Genomic DNA, 20,340 nt, shown 5'->3' with positions numbered 1-20,340 from the left:
TCTTAAGATAAATAAACAATGCTTTCCTTAATTTGTGAATATCTGTTATGTTTTCTTCATTTCCTAATATACCTTTAAGATTCCATTCATGCCCTATATTTCTAACTATTCTCTTTAATTCTTCCCTTTCGAGTTCATTTTACTTACAGTTCATCAATATGTGTTCTACATTTTCTTTCTCTCCACATCTCTCACAGTTATCATTATTTTTCTTCCCTATTGTATAAAGCATGTCATTTAAGTAGGTATGACCTACTCTTAATCTACTAATTATTATTTCTTCTCTTCTGTTTCTTTCATTAATGCTTCGAATTTGAACTGACTTTTGTACTTCATATAATCTTCTTCCTTTCTTATCTTCATTCCACATTTTTTGCCATTTCTTGATTTCTTTACTTTTAATTAGGATACACCTGTTTCACTTCTCCCATTAAACACAAAGCAAGTCTCGCAATCAGTAGCAGTCACATGGAAATTCTATCTTACAAAAACTCCCCGTCCAACTTGAAGAAACACATCGAGGTAACGTCTTATGAAATGGTTATAATCCTCCTGTTTCAGTAACTATAGCTTGGTCACTAGACACTACTGTATTGTGAAACGTTGACCATAAATTAACTTTGTTTGGCATTGTTTCAGTTCCACACGTGGTGTATTTAGCTTAGGCTTAATGTTGACTGTAGCAGGCTACCTAGACTCCTCTGTTCAAGGGGGGACAGAAGCCATAGCGATAGCAATTTAGACTAAATTTAACGAATATAGGAAAGGCATGCAAGTTCAAAACCAGGTTTACAGAGATGCCAATAAGCTGCATTTCCCTCCCAATTCTTTTTTTCTTTTGCATAATGACCAGTTGTGTGCACCACCTACTGACTGTAGCATTGACTGATTCACTGATTTGTGAAGTAGAGTAATCGTAACAGCTCTTTTTCTTCATGTTGGCCGCATTTTCTGTACTATTTATTTTTCTCATTTTTAGCACTGACCTTACTTGAAGGGAAAACTTAAGGCTTACAAAAACTTTGTATTTTCTGTCCTGGAGGGTATACTAAGAAGCTGGTTCAGTTGTAAAGCAGGTTAAGTTAACCTTGTGCTATAGGTAAAGCACCTAATTTTCTTAACTAAATGATGCCTGCAGGTATATCTATTAGCAGGTTTAATTTTGCCTGCACTTGGTTGTGTACATTATTTTAAGTGTATTTGACAAGTTTACCAAAATATAAAAAATGTCATTCAAACTGCATTTGCTTTGTTTTACTTTTTACTTGTACTTTTCATTACATTACTTGAGTACATCCATTTTTACAGTAATTTCCATACTTAAGTACAAGAAGTTTCCGATACTTTAAGACTTTAACTCAAGTAACATTTCAGTCAGTGACTTCGACTTTTACCAAAGTCATATTTTGGAGAGGTACTTGTACTTTTACTTGACTCTGAGATTTCAGTACTTTATACAACACTGGTGGAGTCATTTGAGAATATGAAAGGTTTCTATTACTTTGGAGTTGTTACAAAATTTAAAAATGTGTTGTAGGAGAATTACTTGTAATCTTCAAAGAAGGTAGTGTCGTGGAAAAAATACTATTTCCAAGCACTGTTCAGGTGAAATCACTCAATCAGGTTTATTTATATATTGTGCACAATACAGAGAGCTTGTAGGACAATCAGTAATGAAGCAGGTCTGGATGAAAAGCTCTGTCAGGCAGAGACAACACATGAGTTTTATACCAAAGATAAAGAATTAACAACAAGGGGCGAGACAGTCTGGTTCTGATGCAGCTGTAGAAAACAACTTCCAACCTTCTACATGTAACCCAAATAGTTCTTTTGGTGAGAGTTCACAATCATTCATATAACATGACTAGCAGATGTGACCTTAATGTAATTTTTCCATCACAGTAGGAAACCATCTCATATGTTGTGAAACATTTTGGACTGGTTGAATGCTGCAGATAGCTGGATTTGTACTTTACCTTATTTTTCTCCATTTTCTGTGATGTTTACATTCAACTCAATGTTGATGAAGAGACAAGCTTCACACTGAAACATGGTGGTGGTAGCATCGTGTTGTGAGAATTATTTTTTAGCAAGAGCCAGGGAAGCTGATCAGAGTTGATGGGAAGATACGTGGAGCTAAATGAAGAGCTGAAAAAGAAAAGCTATTAGAGGTTCCAGTAGGCAGAAGACTGTGGTGGAGGTTCACTTTCTACTGGGACAACTACTCTAAAATGTACAACCAGGCCTGGAACAGGAAGGACTTGGATCAAGTCATATGTGCTGGAATGGTCTGATCTATCTTTAATCATGATTCCATGGAAGGATTATGATGACAAAAGATGTCCACAGAAACTCTACATTGAGTCTAACTAAAGCCTAAGTAACCCCAAACCCAGTAAAATAGATGAGTTTATTTATAACTTGATAAATCTGTTTGTTATAAGATGACTTTTTCTAGGCATTTCAGTTTTAAGATTTTTTTTAGACAAATTAATACAGCCAAGGGTGAAAAATAGAAGAAAATCTTGTTTAGTTTGGAGACAATTGTGTTGTGAGGATTTTCTGACGTATTTAACCCAACTTGATTTTCATCCAGATGATTCTGCGATAACAGCAGCCTGTTCTCTCTCTCTCTGTGATGCTGTCATGTTGTCTCATTTAGTTCATGTTAGATGCCGCCAGAGAGGTCAGACCCAACCTGTATGTAATAGCTGAGCTCTTTACAGGCAGTGAACTCATAGACAATCTGTTTGTTAACCGACTGGGAATCAACAGCCTCATAAGAGGTACATGCATATATAAATTAACTTGTCCTTTTGTTTGTCTTTTTCTCATCACTGCATCCTTTTGCATGTGACCTCTCCATGCCCTTGGTGTTTTCCATTGTTTTGTTTCATTAACTATTCTGCTGCATGTATTACCTCTTATGGCATCTATTATATCAAATTGGCTGTTTGTCCCCCACAATACCTGCACAACATCCTCCCTCTCTCTTTCCCATTTCTTCCTACTTGTACTTCCTGCACTCTGGCTCTGCATTCGTCCTGCTGCTTTGCTTTGCCTTGCTGTTTCTAGTTCATGTTGGATGTAGCCAGAAGCCAGTGTCCTAACCTGTACGTGGTGGCTGAACTGTTCACTGGCAGCGAGGAGCTGGATAACATCTTTGTTACCAGACTAGGGATTACATCCCTCATACGAGGTACATTACTATGCATGCTCAATATATGCAGCTTAATGTATAGGCAAACCTTTGATGTGTACTTCATTACTTCAGTTTAGCAGATATTTATGCACCCCATCAGACTAATAAGTCCTAATAATAAAAATAAATCAAACTGGTTTGCGGAAGGAAAATGTGTGTTTTAGTGTTTATACTGACTTTTTACTTTGAAATATATTTGCTAATCGTAAAGTTGTCTATGTAGCTATAAAGAAGTACTATTTGTGCATAAGTTCTGATAGCACATCCTGTTTTAGCTAACCCTTCTGATCCTCTCTGGTCCTGCTGCCAGAGGCCATGTCCGCCAGAGACAGCCATGAAGAGGGCCGGCTGGTCTACCGTTACGGTGGAGAGCCGGTCGGAGCCTTTGTTCAGCCCAGCCTGCGTCCTCTCATGCCTTCTATTGCTCACGCCATGTTCTTGGATGTGACCCATGACAACGAGTGTCCCATTGAGGTGGGTCTGTGCTCTTGTCTGCTTCATATAAGTCTCTACTTACTGTGGGGCCTCACGAATCTTGGCTTAAATTCCCCTGTGCTTTAATTTGACTGTTTTTGACCATAAAGCAGATGTCATGTCAGCTTTATTTTGTTGGTCTGATTGTGTTTCCAGCTGCGGTCAGCTCTCGACTCGTTGCCCAGTTCTGCCATCGTCTCCATGGCCTGCTGTGCTACTGGCTCCACCAGAGGATATGATGAGCTGGTCCCACATCAGGTTATTTTAGATCACATGCTCAGATGCACTTTTTACTACCTACTCTTTACTTATTATTTTTATTTTAGCCTATAGTCAGTAGTTGGAAAGCTGAATGTGAGGATGTCTCAATTAGGGATGCAAACAATTGATCAGCTTATTGTTAATTGTCAATTTAATGGTTTTGATTTAGATTAAAATTGGTTCCATTCAAATAACTAACATCATCAGGTTAGACATCCTTTTTGTGTTGTAGTTTGGCTGCCCCCAGAAGAAAGCATCCGTAAGCAGAACCAGTTCATACAGAATAAATGTGTTTTTTAAACTGTCATTATCTCTTAACAGTACAGTATGAGACAGATAAGTTCAATCAAGCTCTAATGGCTGCTCCTACTGTTCCTACTGCCATCTTCAGAAATGCACCGCTCCCAGTCAAAACAACCAATCAGAGCCAAGAAAAATGTCTTAGCAGTGTCATTCATTGTGTATGCAGTGCTTACACATTCCATGTAGCATGTTTAATCTCAGTATTGTTAGTGTGCTACAGCTGTGCTAATGGGGAAACAACCTACAGTTACAGGAGAATTGTCAGTTTTTCACGTTCATGGCTGGAACCGAAAGGGGGGAGGGAGTTGTAAGGTGTGAAACACCCTCCTGTAGCTTTAAACCTAAGATATAAATACATGAATTAATAACAGAATTTACTTTCATATCTGTGTCTGTGTGAGAACAGATATCTGTGGTGAAGGAGGAGCGTTTTTATCCCAAGTGGAATCCCTCTTCAGCTCCCACCTCTACTGGTGAAGTTGGCTTTCAAAGCGGCATCATCACTGGGAAGCTGGCTCTCAACAAGCTGCACCAGGAGCTGGCTGCCCAGGGCTTTTCACAGGTCTGAGCTTGTAGTGACACCATGCTGCCTGTTCCCAGCATCATGTCTAACTTTCTCAATTTTTCAGGTGTATGTGGACCAGGTCGATGCAGATATTGTTGCAGTTACTCGTCACTGCCCCAGCACACACCAGTCTGTGGTAACAGTGAGCAGGACAGCCTTCAAGAACCCCAAAACTCATCAGTACAGCAACAATGTCCCACCTATGTTCATACCTGGTAGGATTCTGTCATGTTTGTTAGATATCAAATATGTATGTGCAGGTGTTTTTGTGCCAGTTCAATTTATGTACAAATGTTTGTTTGTGAAACATGTTTTATTTATTCTTCCCTCCTCAGGCAAGATTGAAGAAATTGTACTGGAGGCAAGGACAGTGGAGAGAGAGGCTAGGAGTTACAAGAAGGATGAGAAATACATAAACGGCATGCCAGAATACACAGTGGAAATAAAAGAGCATATACCGGTAAAAACTGTTGTGTACACTGAAGATGTTGTCATTTTTTGTTATTGTTTTTAAGTTTTTTACCCAACTGTAGTGGCCTTTATTTAAGACTAGTCAGATAGGAAAGTGCATTAAGAGAGGGGGAGGGCATGTGCCAAAGGTCAACGGACCCGGAGTAGGGCCTGTGACAGTCGCATGGAGGACTAAAGCCATCGTCGCCCCCTGCTGATGATTTCCTTGATGTTTTCCGTTTCTACCTCTAGCCTGATGCCTTGGCTGAAGAAATGTGGAAGAAAAACAATCTTCAACATGTTTTATTTTCTTATCTGTAGTATTCAGTTGTTTAAAAAAATATATTGATTATCTTTATTGCTGTAGACTTATCTTTATTGCATGCAGCAAGCAACCATAATTATTATAATAGGCCTGTGAAACAGACATATGTTTCATAGTAAAATAATTCTGCTATGTGTACAGATGGAGGAGAGTGCAGTGGTGAAACATGCTGGAGTGACATCTAAAGGCCGCTCAGAGTTTGTTCAAGAAATTCAGTTCCAGAAATTGACCCCTGGTAGCATCATTGCCTTCAGGTACATCTCCCACAGTTTCTGAACTCCTTCAATTTCCTGTGCATTATTACTGCTTGTTAATTCAACCTTTATTGGTAATTACTAAAAATTGACTTTTTATACTCTGTACAGAGTCAGTTTGGATCCCAAAGCACAGAAGCTGGTGGGCGTGTTGAGGTTTTATCTGTCCCAGTTCAGTCCAAAGTACAGGAGGGGCAGTGTACCTGATGAGAACCCACCAGAAGTGCTGCAGAAACCCCTTACGCAGTGAGGATCTCCTTTTTCTCATATTCATTATGGTATCTAAATAAACTGAATTAAATAGTATATCTTTATTTCAGAGAAAAAAGTATTCCATATTATATATAAAAGAATAAAAATAAAATGAATCAAGTAAAAATATTTAATATATATAAATATAGTAAGAGAGTGGGAGGGCTAGTTTTTTAAAAATATATATTTTAAAAAGACAAGGATTTTGCAGTTGAGATCAACTGCAGAAAACTAGAATCACTATGTGTTGCAGTTGTCGGAGGTCTGACAACTGCAGAGTTGAGTTGATTGATAAATCCAAGCGGCACTTAAAGTTATACTTGAAATTCCTCAACAAGGCATGAGAAGTTGGTACGTTATTCATGACAAACATTTGACTTGCAGATGTCCAACGTGGAATTCTGAGGAGAATTCTAAAAGGGTCCTGATAGGCTACTTGCAGTTTCTTCATCATAGCCTTACTGTAGTTACACCACAGGTGCCGTATAAAACGAGGTGCAATAAGTTCAACAAGGAGACACTTTAACCTCATCTATACACATGCAAAATTTTCGTGCCAGCGTATTGGCTTGCATGTACAACTTACAAGATTGTCACTTCATATCATCATCATCACAGAGATCACTCCTCAGAATATGACCAAGATATTATACATTATTAACCAAACTCAACACTTAATTTGCTAAATAAAAGGAAGGGAAATTCATCTTCTGATCCTCTTTAGTTGTAACAATCATAACAATCTTTTTACAATTAAACATTATATCAAACTAGAGACCATATCTATCATATATCCAGCACTGCATGCAGCAGTACGCAGACATTAACTCATTTAATGTCTATGTACATTAAATTATTTACAATATGATTACCCACCATACAGCCAGTCTTATAATCACTTAGTTCAACAGACAAAGCATCAAGATACAAGTTAAAAAGAACAGGACTCCAATAGCTATAGAAAAGGGTTCAGAAACCTCCGAGCTCCACTTAACTTGCATAGACTGATGAATAACAATAATGTAATATCCTGATTAAATACGCAGGGATTCCTCTACTTTGCAGCTTAATAAATAACTTATGGTTGTTAATTCTGTCAAAAGCTTTAGATACATCTAAAAAAAACACATAAAAACAGAAGTCTTCTGTCTCTTAAATTTACTTTCAGATTCCTTCAATGAGTAAGTGCATAAATCAGTACTAAGCTTATGTTTAAAACCAAACTGATTATCAGTTGTTGTTATGAATTCTTGAAGGTGATTGTCTGTAATTGTCAATACTTGATATTTCCCAGTTTTTTTCTTTTACTACTGGCACTAAAAGTACATACTGATAACATGGAGTCGGGTAAAATGCCATGTCTTAGGAAACCTGTAAAGCACAGTGAAAGTAACACATGAACTCTTTGATTAGAGTACCTCAGGTGCTCTGCAGATAATTGGTCAAGACCGCATGTTTTATTTAATGGCATTTTCTCAATAGCAACACATACTTCATCTGGTCATACGTCATCATACCATTGTCAGTAAGATTGTATGTAGTCGATATTTCTAACACTGAACCTCTGACTATTTACCTACAGTAATGCTTCCTCCATATTTGCACAATTTTCTTATTTCCAGTAACCTCTTAAATATTTGGTGGCAGCAGAAGCTTACTGCCATTAATGAACTTTATCTCCTCCCAAACCTCAGACATATTATTATACTGGAGTTTATTTGCAAATGATCCTCCGATTCCTTTTTAGGATGCAGACAGCTTTCTTAAATTTAGCATTTGCAATTTTCTTAAGCTCTAAAATCATTACAGATCTTGGCTTCCTTGTAGCAACCCAATCGTTATAGGCTGCTCCAGACTCAGCATGAAATGCAGAGGCCTACTCTGTCCAGCCTGGTACTGACGCATAATTTGTTTACCTTTTGTGGGGAAGGCACCTGCTGTCATTATTAATGCAATCAATAATCTGAAACATAACACACTTTTATACTCCATATGTTCACAGTTAGTATTGCCACACAACAAAGTTTCCCTATGTATAATAATAGTAATATTGCTCGGACTTTTATATAGCTGCAAGTACAAATATCCTTGTCAGACACTGTACTCCAAATCAGCTTCCTACTACATATGCTATTCTCATAACTGAGCAACTCTGGCACTTTCACAGTTTAATTCCAGATACACAGGAATGTGATCAGTTGTTGCCAAGGAATACAAAATCTCCACCTTAGTTATGCATTCATGTGTGTCAGCAGTACATATACAGTGATCAAGCCATGATGTTGTATGCCTTGCTTCACTAATATCTGTATGGCTGTCAGCTAGCAGCTTCTATTTAGTAGATAAAACCCTGTTATTGTTTAGACAAAACTGAGCTAAATGTTGCCTGAAATTTCTTCCAACCCTGCTGAGAACCTTGCTCCGAGGTTCTCATAAAAGCACCTTACGAAAATCCCTTCAGGCCAGAGCTGCGGGTCACACAAGTCTGTCACCTCATTGCACTCAGCAGATATTTTGAATGAGTTGCATTAACTCGATGCAGTTTTTCTTTCAGATAATCTGCCAGTAAGCCAGGCGTTAACTCAGGGCAGAATTTTGTGGCAAACACACCAACTTTGTTTTTACTGCTTTGATCCTTCCTTCAGCATTGATTCCCACGACGATATGTAAAGAGAATGGTCATGGTTGTCCATAATTTTTTTGATTTTATGTAAATTCCTTCTTTGCATTACTATCTCCAGCGATAATTACTAATACTTATTATTATTTTTAGAATTTTCTGAAGTGGTTAAAGTTTAGGTTCCAAGCTGCAGTGTTTGTCTTTTTTTATTTCCTTTATTTAACCAGGTAAACCCCATTGAGATCTGGATCTCATTTTCAAGAGGGACCTGGGCAGAAGTCTACAATACACAGCAACCTGGTTACAAAATAAAACTAATGAATACATATGCACAAGTGTAAAACAATAGAAAACAATTTAAAAGCAATGACACTGTTTAATAGAATCTTGTTGCCTGTCTTGGTATTTAGGACTTTTTTTTTAAAAGCTGTCCAATGTTTGAGTGACAGTGAAGTCCTTCAAAGTAAAACCAAAATAAACTGATGTGATTAATAGACTACTGCACACAACACACACATATGTTGTGACTTTCCACTATATATACGTATATATAACTGTGTTCATTTAAAGTGAGAGACATGGATCAATCAGGTACTTGGTAGTCCAATAACTCCTGAATCTAAAAAAAAACATAACCTTACTTTTCCAATTTTTGTAGGGAATAATAAAGAGTTTGTGTTACTTGATTGTATACGTATGATGGAGTGACCTGGTGTTTAGCTTAACAACTCATTGGCTGAAAACTTATAAACTTAATGGAGATACAAAATCTTGACCACTGAAGCAAAGCAAAAATACAATGGAATAGCCTACAGCAGGGGTGTCAAACTCCAGTCCTCAAGGGCCATTGTCCTTCAGTTTTTAGATATGCCACAGGTACAAAACAATGGAATGGAATAGCTTAATAACCTCCTTCTTGTGTAGGTAAGTTCCCAAGAACCTTGCTAATAACATGATTATTCTGTTCAGGTGTGGTGCAGCAGAGGCACATCTAAAGGTTGCAGGACACTGGCCCTTGAGGACTGAAGTTTGACTCTTGTGGCCTACAGCAAGTCTGTGGGACTGTGACTTACAGCTTGCTGCACACATTGGCACCATCTTGTCATATAACAGTTTCTTCTCATGACATCACAGTGGTTTATGTCAGTAAGTCTTAATATGGAGAAAAATAATCTCTTTGACTTCGATAGAGTTGCAATATAGATTTCTTCCTGTCTTTTCATCACTTTGGCATATTTTCATAATTAATAATACAGGATCTGAGACTTCCCTGTCATCTTGTGACAGATATGGTGTTATATTATAATTATTTAAAGCTGCAGACATCGACTATTTGATGCAAAAGTTGTGTTTCACAGGTTAATGTCTAAACTGACGCTAGCCGACATGAACATCTTGCTGTTTCGCTGCGAAGCAGAAGAACAAGAGGACGGTGGAGGCTGTTACAGTATCCCAGGCTGGGAGTGCCTGAAGTATGCAGGACTACAAGGTTCATGTTAAACAGACACCATTCTTTTCTTACTGAGTCAAGTTCAACAGGTGTACACAATGTTCCAAAAACGTTGTACCATGAGTGTTACGTCCCTTGCAGGTCTGATGTCTGTATTGGCGGATATCCGTCCCACTAATGACCTTGGCCATCCCCTGTGTGCTAACCTCAGAGAAGGAGACTGGCTCATAGACTTTGTCTCCAATAGGCTGAAGCACAGAGATGGACCTCTGGCACAGGTAAGCTTTGAATGAGGAGTTCATCATGCTATAAGCACTACAGTAGACCTCTCTATACACAAAAGTTCGATTTGTACTATATGTTTGCAATGGGTTTATTCTTTCCACACTTCCCTAGATGTCTGATCTGCAGAGTGTGTGACTAATTGAAAACTAATAACTGTCCTGTTAGCAGATTTCCTCATCTGAACAGTGCATAGGGGAATCACTGTCTCTGCAGCTTTTCCAGATGTATTTCAGTTCAATCCTATTTATATAGCACCTATTAACAACAAATGTTATCTCAAGGCACTTTACAAAAAATAATTAAAATTCAATCGCACATACATTTCTATTGATCCTATTTATCAAATATTACATTTCTCTCAAATAATTATTCAAAGTATTTAACCCTTGGGAATTCTTAAAAAAGCTGCGGGGGGAGAGGAATCAGAGCCTTGCCTCTGCAAGTGTGCCCTAAGCAGAGGGCAGTCTCAGTACTGCCCTAATACTGAGTCTGCAGTCAAATCAAATAATACTGATTTGTTCTGTCTCACAGAAACCTAACTGCAGCAGAAGGATTATGTTACTAACTGTGCGTATGTGTAGCCTGGTCAATACTGAGACCAAGAAAGATGTGGTTTTGAGTTGTACTTCAACGTTTTTTCCCTTTGCTGTAGAGCATAGCACGAAATTAGTAATACCTACATTTCCAAGTTTGATTGAGTTAACGGAATTATTCTACCGCGGCAGCGCGGCTATGGATGGTATGTAAAAGAATTGTCTTTTTGCCGTCCAGCGTTGTCCACATGCACGAAAATTTCTTATGTAAACAATAACATGCAGGTGATCTACATTTGTATATCTGATCATGATTAAGTCAATGCCTCACCAGCTTTGCATCTCACCGCACCTTACGCTCCCAACAGAGCACTTCGCTCTCAGATTGCAGATCTGCTCATGGTTCCTAGAATTTCTAAAAGTAGAATGGAAGAAAGACCCTTTAGTTATCAGCCTCCTCTCCTGTGGAACCCGTTCCCAGTTTTAGTCTATGAGGGAGACACCCTTTCTGCTCTTAAGATTGTTGTAAAGTCAGTGACACAATGCAAGTGATTGTCACATGTCACTGTGTTCGTGCAGTAGGAGAGAATGCTGAAAGTAACTCACTCCTAAGGAAAGTTACTTTCCTTACACTGAAAAAAATAACTCTTTGGATGAACATAAAAAAATTATGGAAAGGATTTCCACCGGTTTACTTTGCTTTATTTCAGCACCATGTGATTCTGTTACTCCTATTTAAAGCAAATGTGTTAGGTCAACTTAATATATTAAGGTTATTCCGATGTAAAGCAATTGTGTTGGCTCAACTTATGTTATTATGGTTATTCTATGGGTGATTCTAAATGAAACGTGTTGGCTCAACTTAATATATTATGGTTATTCTAATTTAAATAAAATGAGTTGGCTCAACTTAATTTATTATGGTTATTCCAATTTAAAGCAAATGTGTTGGTTCAATTTGATTTATTAAGGTTGATTTAATTCATTTACTATAGTTGGACCCAATGTAATTTAAAAGAGCCAGCCCAACTAATTTGCAATATCTTGGACCAAATATATTGCAAATTAATTGGGCTTGGTCCAATCTTAATTGGACCAATTAAGATTAATGCAAATTTCGAAAATTGCATTAGTTGAAACCAACTTTTTTTTCTCCGAAGAGTTTTTGCGGCGCTAGTGGCTCGTATTTTTTTGCGACAGTAGGCAGACAGGAAAGAGGGCAAGAGGATATGCGGCAAAGGTCACCGGGACCGGGAGTCGAACCAGCGACCTCTGCGTCGAGGACTAAGGCCTCCAAACGTGGGGCGTGCTAACCCCCTGCGCCACAGCACGCCTGAGAAGCCAATTCATGTTACAGTGGTACCTTCACACTACTTGATTAAGTTGATCCAACTTATGAAAATTAAGTTAGCTCAACAAACATGCTTCATGCTGAAAGAAAGCTATTTAATTGTGTGGAAATCCTTTCTATGATTTAATTATGTTAATTCAAAGACATTTTTTTAAGTTAGATCACATTAAATGTTTTAAGACAGGACAGGGTGAAAGGGTAGAAAGAACACTCAACAATTAGAAAAGGTACAACAGAACTGTATTTTCAAAACCCAGCCACCTTACTGTATTTTCATGCTGTAGTTTTTACAGCCATTTGTTACACTGCAGTTCTTAAATGCCAATAGTGCCCTGCAGAGAAAACAAATATCTATAGTTTAATGTGTAACTAAAACCGCTTTGAAGTTTTCCCAGGCGCAAAACAGTTATGTTGCGTGAACTTCCATAATCTCACCTGATCCCCTGGCTAGACCCTCTTCGGAGGGAGAATCTCACTAAATTGAATCACGTAATCAAAAAATGATTGTCTCGCGTGGTCTTGTGTGATATTCCGTGATTTCCCATGATCTTGCATGAACTCGCGTGATGTTCCTTGATCTCACTCGTCGTCTTCAGCACAAGATCAGTCTGACTATAATGAATCATGTTATCTCAACATGATTAAATTTCATAAACGTCAAGTTGTTGAATTTCTTGTTTATCCAACATGATTTTATCACGTTTTCGTTTCAAACATCAAATTATTGTGTTAAAAGTACATGATATTCTTTTGTTAATGTAATAACCCTTGAAGTTCATTTTTTTCGGCGGGAGATCAATCTGACTAAATTGAATCACGTTATCTCAACTTGAATACATTTTATTCAAGTTGAGACAAAAAATCGATTGTCTCACATGGTCTCGTGTGATATCCCGTGATTTCTCATGATCTTGCGTGAAACATGAAATTATTTAGTTAAAAGTACATGATAATCTTTTGTTAATGTAATAACCCCCTAAGTTCATTTTTGTCAGTGTAGAAAGAAACTTTAACTGCTCTGAAAAATTAATTGGGCTTACTGTTTAATAACTAGAATTGATTGGAATGTATTTGTGATTGAATTTTATTTTATTTTTTTAAATGCCTTGAAACAACATCTGTTGTGAATTGGCGCTATATAAATAAACTGAATTAAATTGTTTTCGAGAGGTAAATTAGAGACTCCAGACTCAACCAGGCAGATGACCTGAAAGCAGCTATCATAGTTCTAATAGACTTAGAACTAGATCCCAATCCGCAAATCCCCGGTTGTCTCAGTTCTCCATTAGAAGGGGTTCTCCCAGCCCAGACTCATCCAGTCCTCCCGTCCAGAACCTACTCGAACCCATGCAGTTAGGCCGAGTCCGGTTAACCCCAGAGGAACAGCAGCCCCTTTTAGCCTCTGGTTGTTGTCTTTACTTATATTTCTAAGTCTATTATGCACTGTGGCATAGAGGCAATCAGCCTGTGCATAATAGATGCATTGATGAAGTAATTCTTGTAAGGGGAGGCCCAACCAAGTATTGAGTGCAAAGAAATGTTCAAACTTTTCCTGATGTTTGTGTTTTAAACATCTGCTTTTGATTGGTCTAATGTGATTCTCTAATTTTTCTCAAACACTGCTGAATTATTAAAATCACAAAAACTAAAAACTTGAAATATTTGGTTCTATGTGTAATGTATTTTTATAAAATTACCGTTTCACTTTCTGAAATGATTGTCAATAGGTACTGCACTTTTATGCAATTTTCAAATTTGTTGAGATGTAATAGTATGTAACTTTACTAAATGTTATCAATAAAGTATATGGACCTAAGAGCCTCTGTAGCAGATTACCCTTTGCATCATTGTTTCTGCAGGTGGGTCAGTGGTTGGGGGCCATTTTTGACTACCTGAGGCACTTTCCTCGATATCTCATCCCCTGTTACTTTGACGCCATCTTGGTGTCAACCTACACAACAGCTCTGGATGCCACGTTCAAACTCATGTCGAGGTAAAATCTATTTGTGTTCTATCTATTTTGCAGGAATCCTTAAATCCGGTCTTTGAGGGCCAGTGTCCTACATTGTTTTAGATGAGTCTCTACTTCAACACACCCAAATAATGAGGTCATTAGCAAGACTCTGAAGAACTTGACTGCACTGAGGATGTAATTCAGCCATTTGGTTGAAGCGTGTTGAACCAGGAACACATTTAAAAGTTGCAGGACAGCAGCCCTCAAGGCCTCATTTTGAGGACCCCTATTATAGTGTTTTAAAGTTTCTATGGATAGGCCTGTTGATAAATGATGGAATCTTAAGCTACAAAGTGATACTTTAAGTGAACATGTTATATTTAAACAGCTTCATTGAGCGAGGTTCCACGTTTGTCCGTCACCTGGCTCTCGGCTCGGTTCAGATGTGTGGAGTTGGACGTTTTCCGGCTCTGCCTCCCATTTCAACAAAAGTGCAGGATGTCCCATGCCGCATCAGTCCTATCACTGGGGAAAAGGAGCAGTGTTGTGTCTCACTGGCAGCAGGTATCATAGCACTTTGTTCATAGATAAAAACAAGCCTGGCAACACGGGTGGGCATTTTGGACATTGCCAGAGTCAGCCATGCCCCCCTCGACTGGAAGCTATTTCTTTCATTTTTACCTCATCGGCGGTAGGGCCGATCCCAAACATGTCGAAACCCAGCCTATTTATAGACGGTCCAACAGCGCCACAAATTAACGAGACAAAGTTAATTACAAAAAGGAATTATCCAAACTCCAAAGTATATTAAACAAAAAGTAATTTAACTAAAGTCAATACAAAACAATCTAGAAAGAAAAAAATAAACAAAAGTAATTATAATGTGCCCAAAGCACATAACAGTTTCACAAATCACAAACATGGTATTTGAGCAGGATAGTCTAGTTCAGGTTTGAAAAGTTTTGGTGTTGTAGTTTTTGAATTGGAGCAATTCTAGTGTGGTCCAGATGCAAAAAAGAGCTGAAATCGCCCATTGCTGAAGTCTCACAAATCACATAGAGATATCACAAATCACCAAGTTGGTTTTAAATATTCTGCTATTAGATTAGAATAATCCAATCCAGGTTTGAAGAGTCTAGGTGTCTAGTTTTTTTTTTTTTATTAGAATAGATTAAAGACTCTGAAGGGGAGTGAAAAATTAGGTGGAATCACCCTTTAGCTATTTCCCAATTTGGAAGCTGCAATTGGAAACCAACTTTAGCATTGATATGGATAGTGAGGAGATTCACTGTGAGAAATGGAAGGATAGCGGTCTCCTTTTGAGGCCATTTTTTTCTTTTCTTTTTGTCTTTCTGTTCTATTATTGGTGCTTTGTTAATTTTGTGTTCATCACACTCCCCCCTTTTTTTCTCTTCCCTATTCCCTTTATAGGCTACATGTTGGATTCCACATTTGCCGAGTTCTGTTTATGTATTCTGCAAATGATAAGGCACTAACCAATACCACTTTGGTGTGCTGGAATGTCAGGGGATTAAACCATCCTGTCAAGCTCAACAAATTAGTCTCTCGTCTTAATAAGTTGCAAAGTCGCATTGTTTATTTACAAGAAACCAATTTGCTAAATTAATGTCAGGGTACACTTAGCAGAGGAGGCTTTATACAATATTTTCACTCTGATTTCAACAGTAAGAGCAGAGGAGCAGCTATCTTAATACATAAAGATGAAGTGTCTAAAAGGGTTAGGGACAAAAATGGCAGGTATGTCATCACACAAGGCAATTATTTTAGTAGAACTGTTGTTCTCGCTAATATTTATGCCCCTAACTGGGATAATGTGGATTTTTTTAGCAATCTTTTTTTCCCTCTTACAGGATCTTGAGTCACACAATTTAATACTAGCTGGGGACCTGAATTGCACTTTGAACCCAACATTGGATCGTTCCAGCCCAAAAGTTGTCACGCTTAGTAACTCAGCCCATTGTATTAATATGTTTCTTGAAACATTCGGAATGGTGGACCCCTGGAGATTCAAATATCCATCATCCAAGCAGTTTTCTTTTTTCTTATTTAAATAAATTAGAGTAACCAGACACACTTTCCAAATCTTTGGTTGAAATGGCACATTTAATTCCAGTCTCCAATACATACAGAACAGAGAAAACTAAAGAGAATGCAATGTTGTGCTAATCCATTTATAGTCTAAACAGAGGAGCTGGCAGTTTATCTTGAGAAAATAAATAAAGGTGCAGAAGTTAATTACACCGTAACATGCGCAGTTGCTGCACAGCTAATGCGGACGTGGCAGACGTACATCTGTCCGTTTAGGAGAAGCGAAACCACACAAAAAAAATTTACGCTCGCAGTCTGAGCGTGCGTAAAAGTGCACGCCCAGACTGCATACAGGGTAAAAAGCTCGTGGAGTTCAATTGATCAGTTTGATCAGACCGATCCACCTGACTGATGTACTAGCTCAGATTTCTCCGCAGATGCGGACCAGGAGGAATTTGTGAGGCGCTGTGCGTTCAAACCCCAGCAGGTTAAGTTCTCATAAATAAAATGCACTTGTTTAATTTCAGTTATTATAAGTTATTGGGGCCACAGTAAGTGGTATTTGTCACTATGGAGAAAAAGTTAGATGCGTTCAACTTCTTTCTGTGTGATGGGATCTGGATTCACGTTTCAACTAGGTGAATATTATCTAAACCGCATAAAAATTGGGCTAAATAGTCTACGTTAATATGACTATAATTTGACAGGTAAAAATAGAACATGACCGATTTTTTTTTTTTAATACTGTCGGTCAAAATGATGGAGAACAAAAAAGTCTATTTCGACCTCTGGATTCGGCCCAGTTTTCTGTTCTTGGATCACCATTTTGTACACAGCACCATATGTGTCAGTATGAACAAATAAGGTCACTTCTAGCTTCTTTCATCTTTCACGTTCTCGACAAGGGTGTCCCCTGAGGCCCCTTTTCTTTGATATTGCCATTGAACCTTTGGCAATTATGATAAGGAACTCAGGTAATTTAACTGGTGTTCAGAGAGGTGGGCATGTAAACAAATTGTCCCTTTATGCTGATGAGCTCCTTCTTTTTCTGTCTAAATTCAGTACCACAATACCTATTGCTCTAAATCTAATTGAAAAATTTGGGCAGGTATCTGGGTATAGATTAAATCTATCAAAAAGTGTTAAATTCCCAATAAAGAAAAAAGCGTGTCAAATGACCTTCCATAGTTTCCTCTTTACAGTCAGTAAAAATAGTTTTGATTATTTGGGCGTCTGTGTAACATATGACTACAATTGCTTGTTTAACAAAAATTTCACTAAGGCACTGAATAAGGCTAAATTAGACATGGAGAAGTAGTCAAAACTCCCTCTGTCTCTTGTAGGAAGAATAAACTCAGTCAAGATGACAATCATTCCTAGGTTCTTATATCTGTTTCAAACCGTACCAGTCTTTTCCTAAGAAGTTCTTCAAAGAATTAAGCAAACATATATTTGTGTTCATCTGGAATAAAAATATCCCGAGGATTAGAAAGGAATAGTTAGAGAGACAGAAAGAGGATGGTGGACTTATTTCTAAGCTCCTTCTTCTCATAAGCAGTGGGTAGAAGATGTCATGTTCCATCTGAATTTTGTACATCTGAAACATACAGTCAGCGACTCCGTTCAACAATACAATATCACCTGGCAGCCATTTTTTGTACTTTGAGACAGAGTTCTCCTGAGTATACAGCCCTTCCTCCCTCCCCTTTTTCCTCTTACTAAATGTGCGATGTCCACACCTGTTGTCATTTGCTTTTGTCTGTTTCATTGTTATTCTTATATGTCTAAAACAAATAAAAAGATTTGAATAATAATAATTTGAGTTACCGTTGCCGATCTATCAGCTTGAACCAGTCTGGCCATTCTCCTCTGACCTCTGACAACAACAAGGCATTTGCACCCACAGAACTGCCGCTCACTGGATATTTTCTCTTTTTGTGACCTTTCACTGTAAACCCTAGAGATGGTTGTGCGTGAAAATCCCAGTAGATCAGCTGTTTCTGAAATACTCAGATCAGCCCGTCTGGCACAAACAACCATGCCACGTTCAAAGTTACTTAAATCACCTTTCTTCCCCATTCTGATGCTCGGTTTGAACTGCAGCAGATCATCTTGGGCATGTCTACATACCTGAATGAATTGAGTTGCTGTCAAGTGATTGACTGATTCAACATTTGTGTTAATGAGCAGCTGGACTGGTGTACCTAATAAAGTGGCCAGTGAGTGAATGTATTTATATTAAAGTAAAACCTTGTTTACTCTGCCCCCTGCCACCACCCCCCGCCCAAAGATAAGCCAATGCCCCCCGGCTAAACGCCTCTGGAACCAGGGCTGGATAAAAAGCATATTTATGGTCAGAAGGAATTATTTTATGTCTTTGTTTTGGCTGTATTCCAATTTTATAGTCATAGTGTATAATTAAAACAATAAAATAATGTAATGTTTTTTCAGTTTTACATACCTGGTATGTCTTTAGGTCTTCCTCATTTTTCTGCTGGGATTTTCCGTTGTTGGGGTAGAGATACTTTCATCGCTCTCAGAGGACTTATGCTTATAACAGGGAGACACACTGAGGCACGGTATGTGTGTGATTTGGACTAACACCTAATTTAAATAGGAGTCATTCAACTGAACTTTATTGCAAACTATTCTGTCTTGGTATCCATAGCAACATCATCCTGGCTTTTGCTGGAACCCTGCGTCACGGTTTAATCCCCAACTTGCTGGGAGAAGGTCACAATGCCAGATACAACTGCAGGGATGCTGTGTGGTGGTGGCTGCAGTGCATTCAGGTACACGAAATGTGATGATAAAAACTTACTGAACCTCTCAAACATTTTTAATCCGAAATGTTCAAAGGACTGTGCTTCTGTCTTTTTAAACCAAGAAACAAAGGTGATTAATTTATTTATTTCGAACATGATAGCAGTATAAAATAACAGACATGAACAAGAAATGCAAAAGACATATTTTTGTACCACAATTATCTTAAAATGCTCAAAAAGGAGTAGGAAGAAGTAAAAAAGTGATGATGCTGTGAAACAATTGCTTCAGACGTCATTTATAACAGAAGGTTTTTGTCAGTAAATATTGAAACAAAAAACTCTTAAACACACTTTCATAGGGTTTCTATACCCTGTGAGTAAATGTGGTAAATAAATTTGATTTGAGTGTTAATAAAGTGAATGATCAATAATAGTTGGGGGTTTCTGTTTTTCTCTGAAGGACTATACCAATCTCGTTCCTGAGGGACATGAAATTCTGCATTGCCCTGTCACCCGCATGTACCCCACAGACGACTGTGAGCCTTGCAAACCAGGGGAGGTGGTACGTGCACACAGTGAAAAATTCTTTGTTTTAATTCTGGTCTTCTTGGTGGCTGCTATTGTTGTACCTCCACTAGTGGTTTTATACATTACAGTCGCACATGATGTTTAGATTCAAGTATGAAGAATCATGTATTTGAGTTTGCCTCTGTGCAGGAACAGCCATTGTATGATGTCATCCAGGAGGCACTGCAGCGCCATCTGGAGGGTATTTCCTTCAGAGAGAGGAATGCTGGACCCAAGATAGACAGGAACATGAGAGATGAAGGTAACGTAAGAGCAGTAAGACTAAAGAGATCATTTACTACATTAAAGCAGTTTTGTATGTTTGTTTGCGTGATGGATTATATGAAATATTGCTTCATCAGTAAATGACTGTTGTGGACTGTTCATTTGACATCACTGTCACATAACATTGTTTACTTTAAATGTGACCACAACCCAGTGGCGGGCCGTGCATTTCACACCTAAGCCTTCAGTAGTGCTCCCTCTGAATCAATCCAACCCTCAATAACTATTTTATGGCTATAAAACTGCTACTGCAGGTACAGCTGCGACACACATAAAAAAAGCATCAAAAATAACCTGCTAAAATTGCAATATTATTTAGGAATATAGCAACATTTTACTCATCAAAAATCCTGATTATTTGTACACAAAATACATCCTCCTTTTTTTCCTCAAGA

The 20,340-nt window shown here is 38.1% G+C and overlaps 1 protein-coding gene across 4 annotated transcripts in view; it reads left to right on the top strand.

The window, feature by feature from the left end:
* The window catches only part of agla (amylo-alpha-1, 6-glucosidase, 4-alpha-glucanotransferase a), a 140,815-nt gene that overhangs the window by 109,215 nt on the left and 11,260 nt on the right, over positions 1-20,340 (top strand). For all 4 annotated transcript variants that reach the window (XM_028019989.1, XM_028019988.1, XM_028019990.1 and 1 more), the window contains 16 exons: positions 3,076-3,199; positions 3,513-3,676; positions 3,833-3,934; positions 4,647-4,802; positions 4,870-5,020; positions 5,141-5,265; positions 5,722-5,834; positions 5,946-6,080; positions 10,065-10,195; positions 10,298-10,434; positions 14,185-14,318; positions 14,668-14,843; positions 18,805-18,907; positions 18,997-19,120; positions 19,554-19,655; positions 19,811-19,922. In XM_028019989.1, coding sequence (XP_027875790.1) covers positions 3,076-3,199; positions 3,513-3,676; positions 3,833-3,934; positions 4,647-4,802; positions 4,870-5,020; positions 5,141-5,265; positions 5,722-5,834; positions 5,946-6,080; positions 10,065-10,195; positions 10,298-10,434; positions 14,185-14,318; positions 14,668-14,843; positions 18,805-18,907; positions 18,997-19,120; positions 19,554-19,655; positions 19,811-19,922 — 2,089 coding nt within the window. The remainder of the gene's footprint in view (positions 1-3,075; positions 3,200-3,512; positions 3,677-3,832; positions 3,935-4,646; positions 4,803-4,869; positions 5,021-5,140; positions 5,266-5,721; positions 5,835-5,945; positions 6,081-10,064; positions 10,196-10,297; positions 10,435-14,184; positions 14,319-14,667; positions 14,844-18,804; positions 18,908-18,996; positions 19,121-19,553; positions 19,656-19,810; positions 19,923-20,340) is intronic.

The sequence above is a fragment of the Xiphophorus couchianus genome, chromosome 6, assembly GCF_001444195.1.
Source record: "Xiphophorus couchianus chromosome 6, X_couchianus-1.0, whole genome shotgun sequence".
In the NCBI taxonomy this organism is placed as follows: Eukaryota; Metazoa; Chordata; class Actinopteri; order Cyprinodontiformes; family Poeciliidae; genus Xiphophorus; species Xiphophorus couchianus.
Note: the sequence above shows the minus strand (reverse complement) of the source record. Positions and strands in the feature narration are given on the sequence as shown.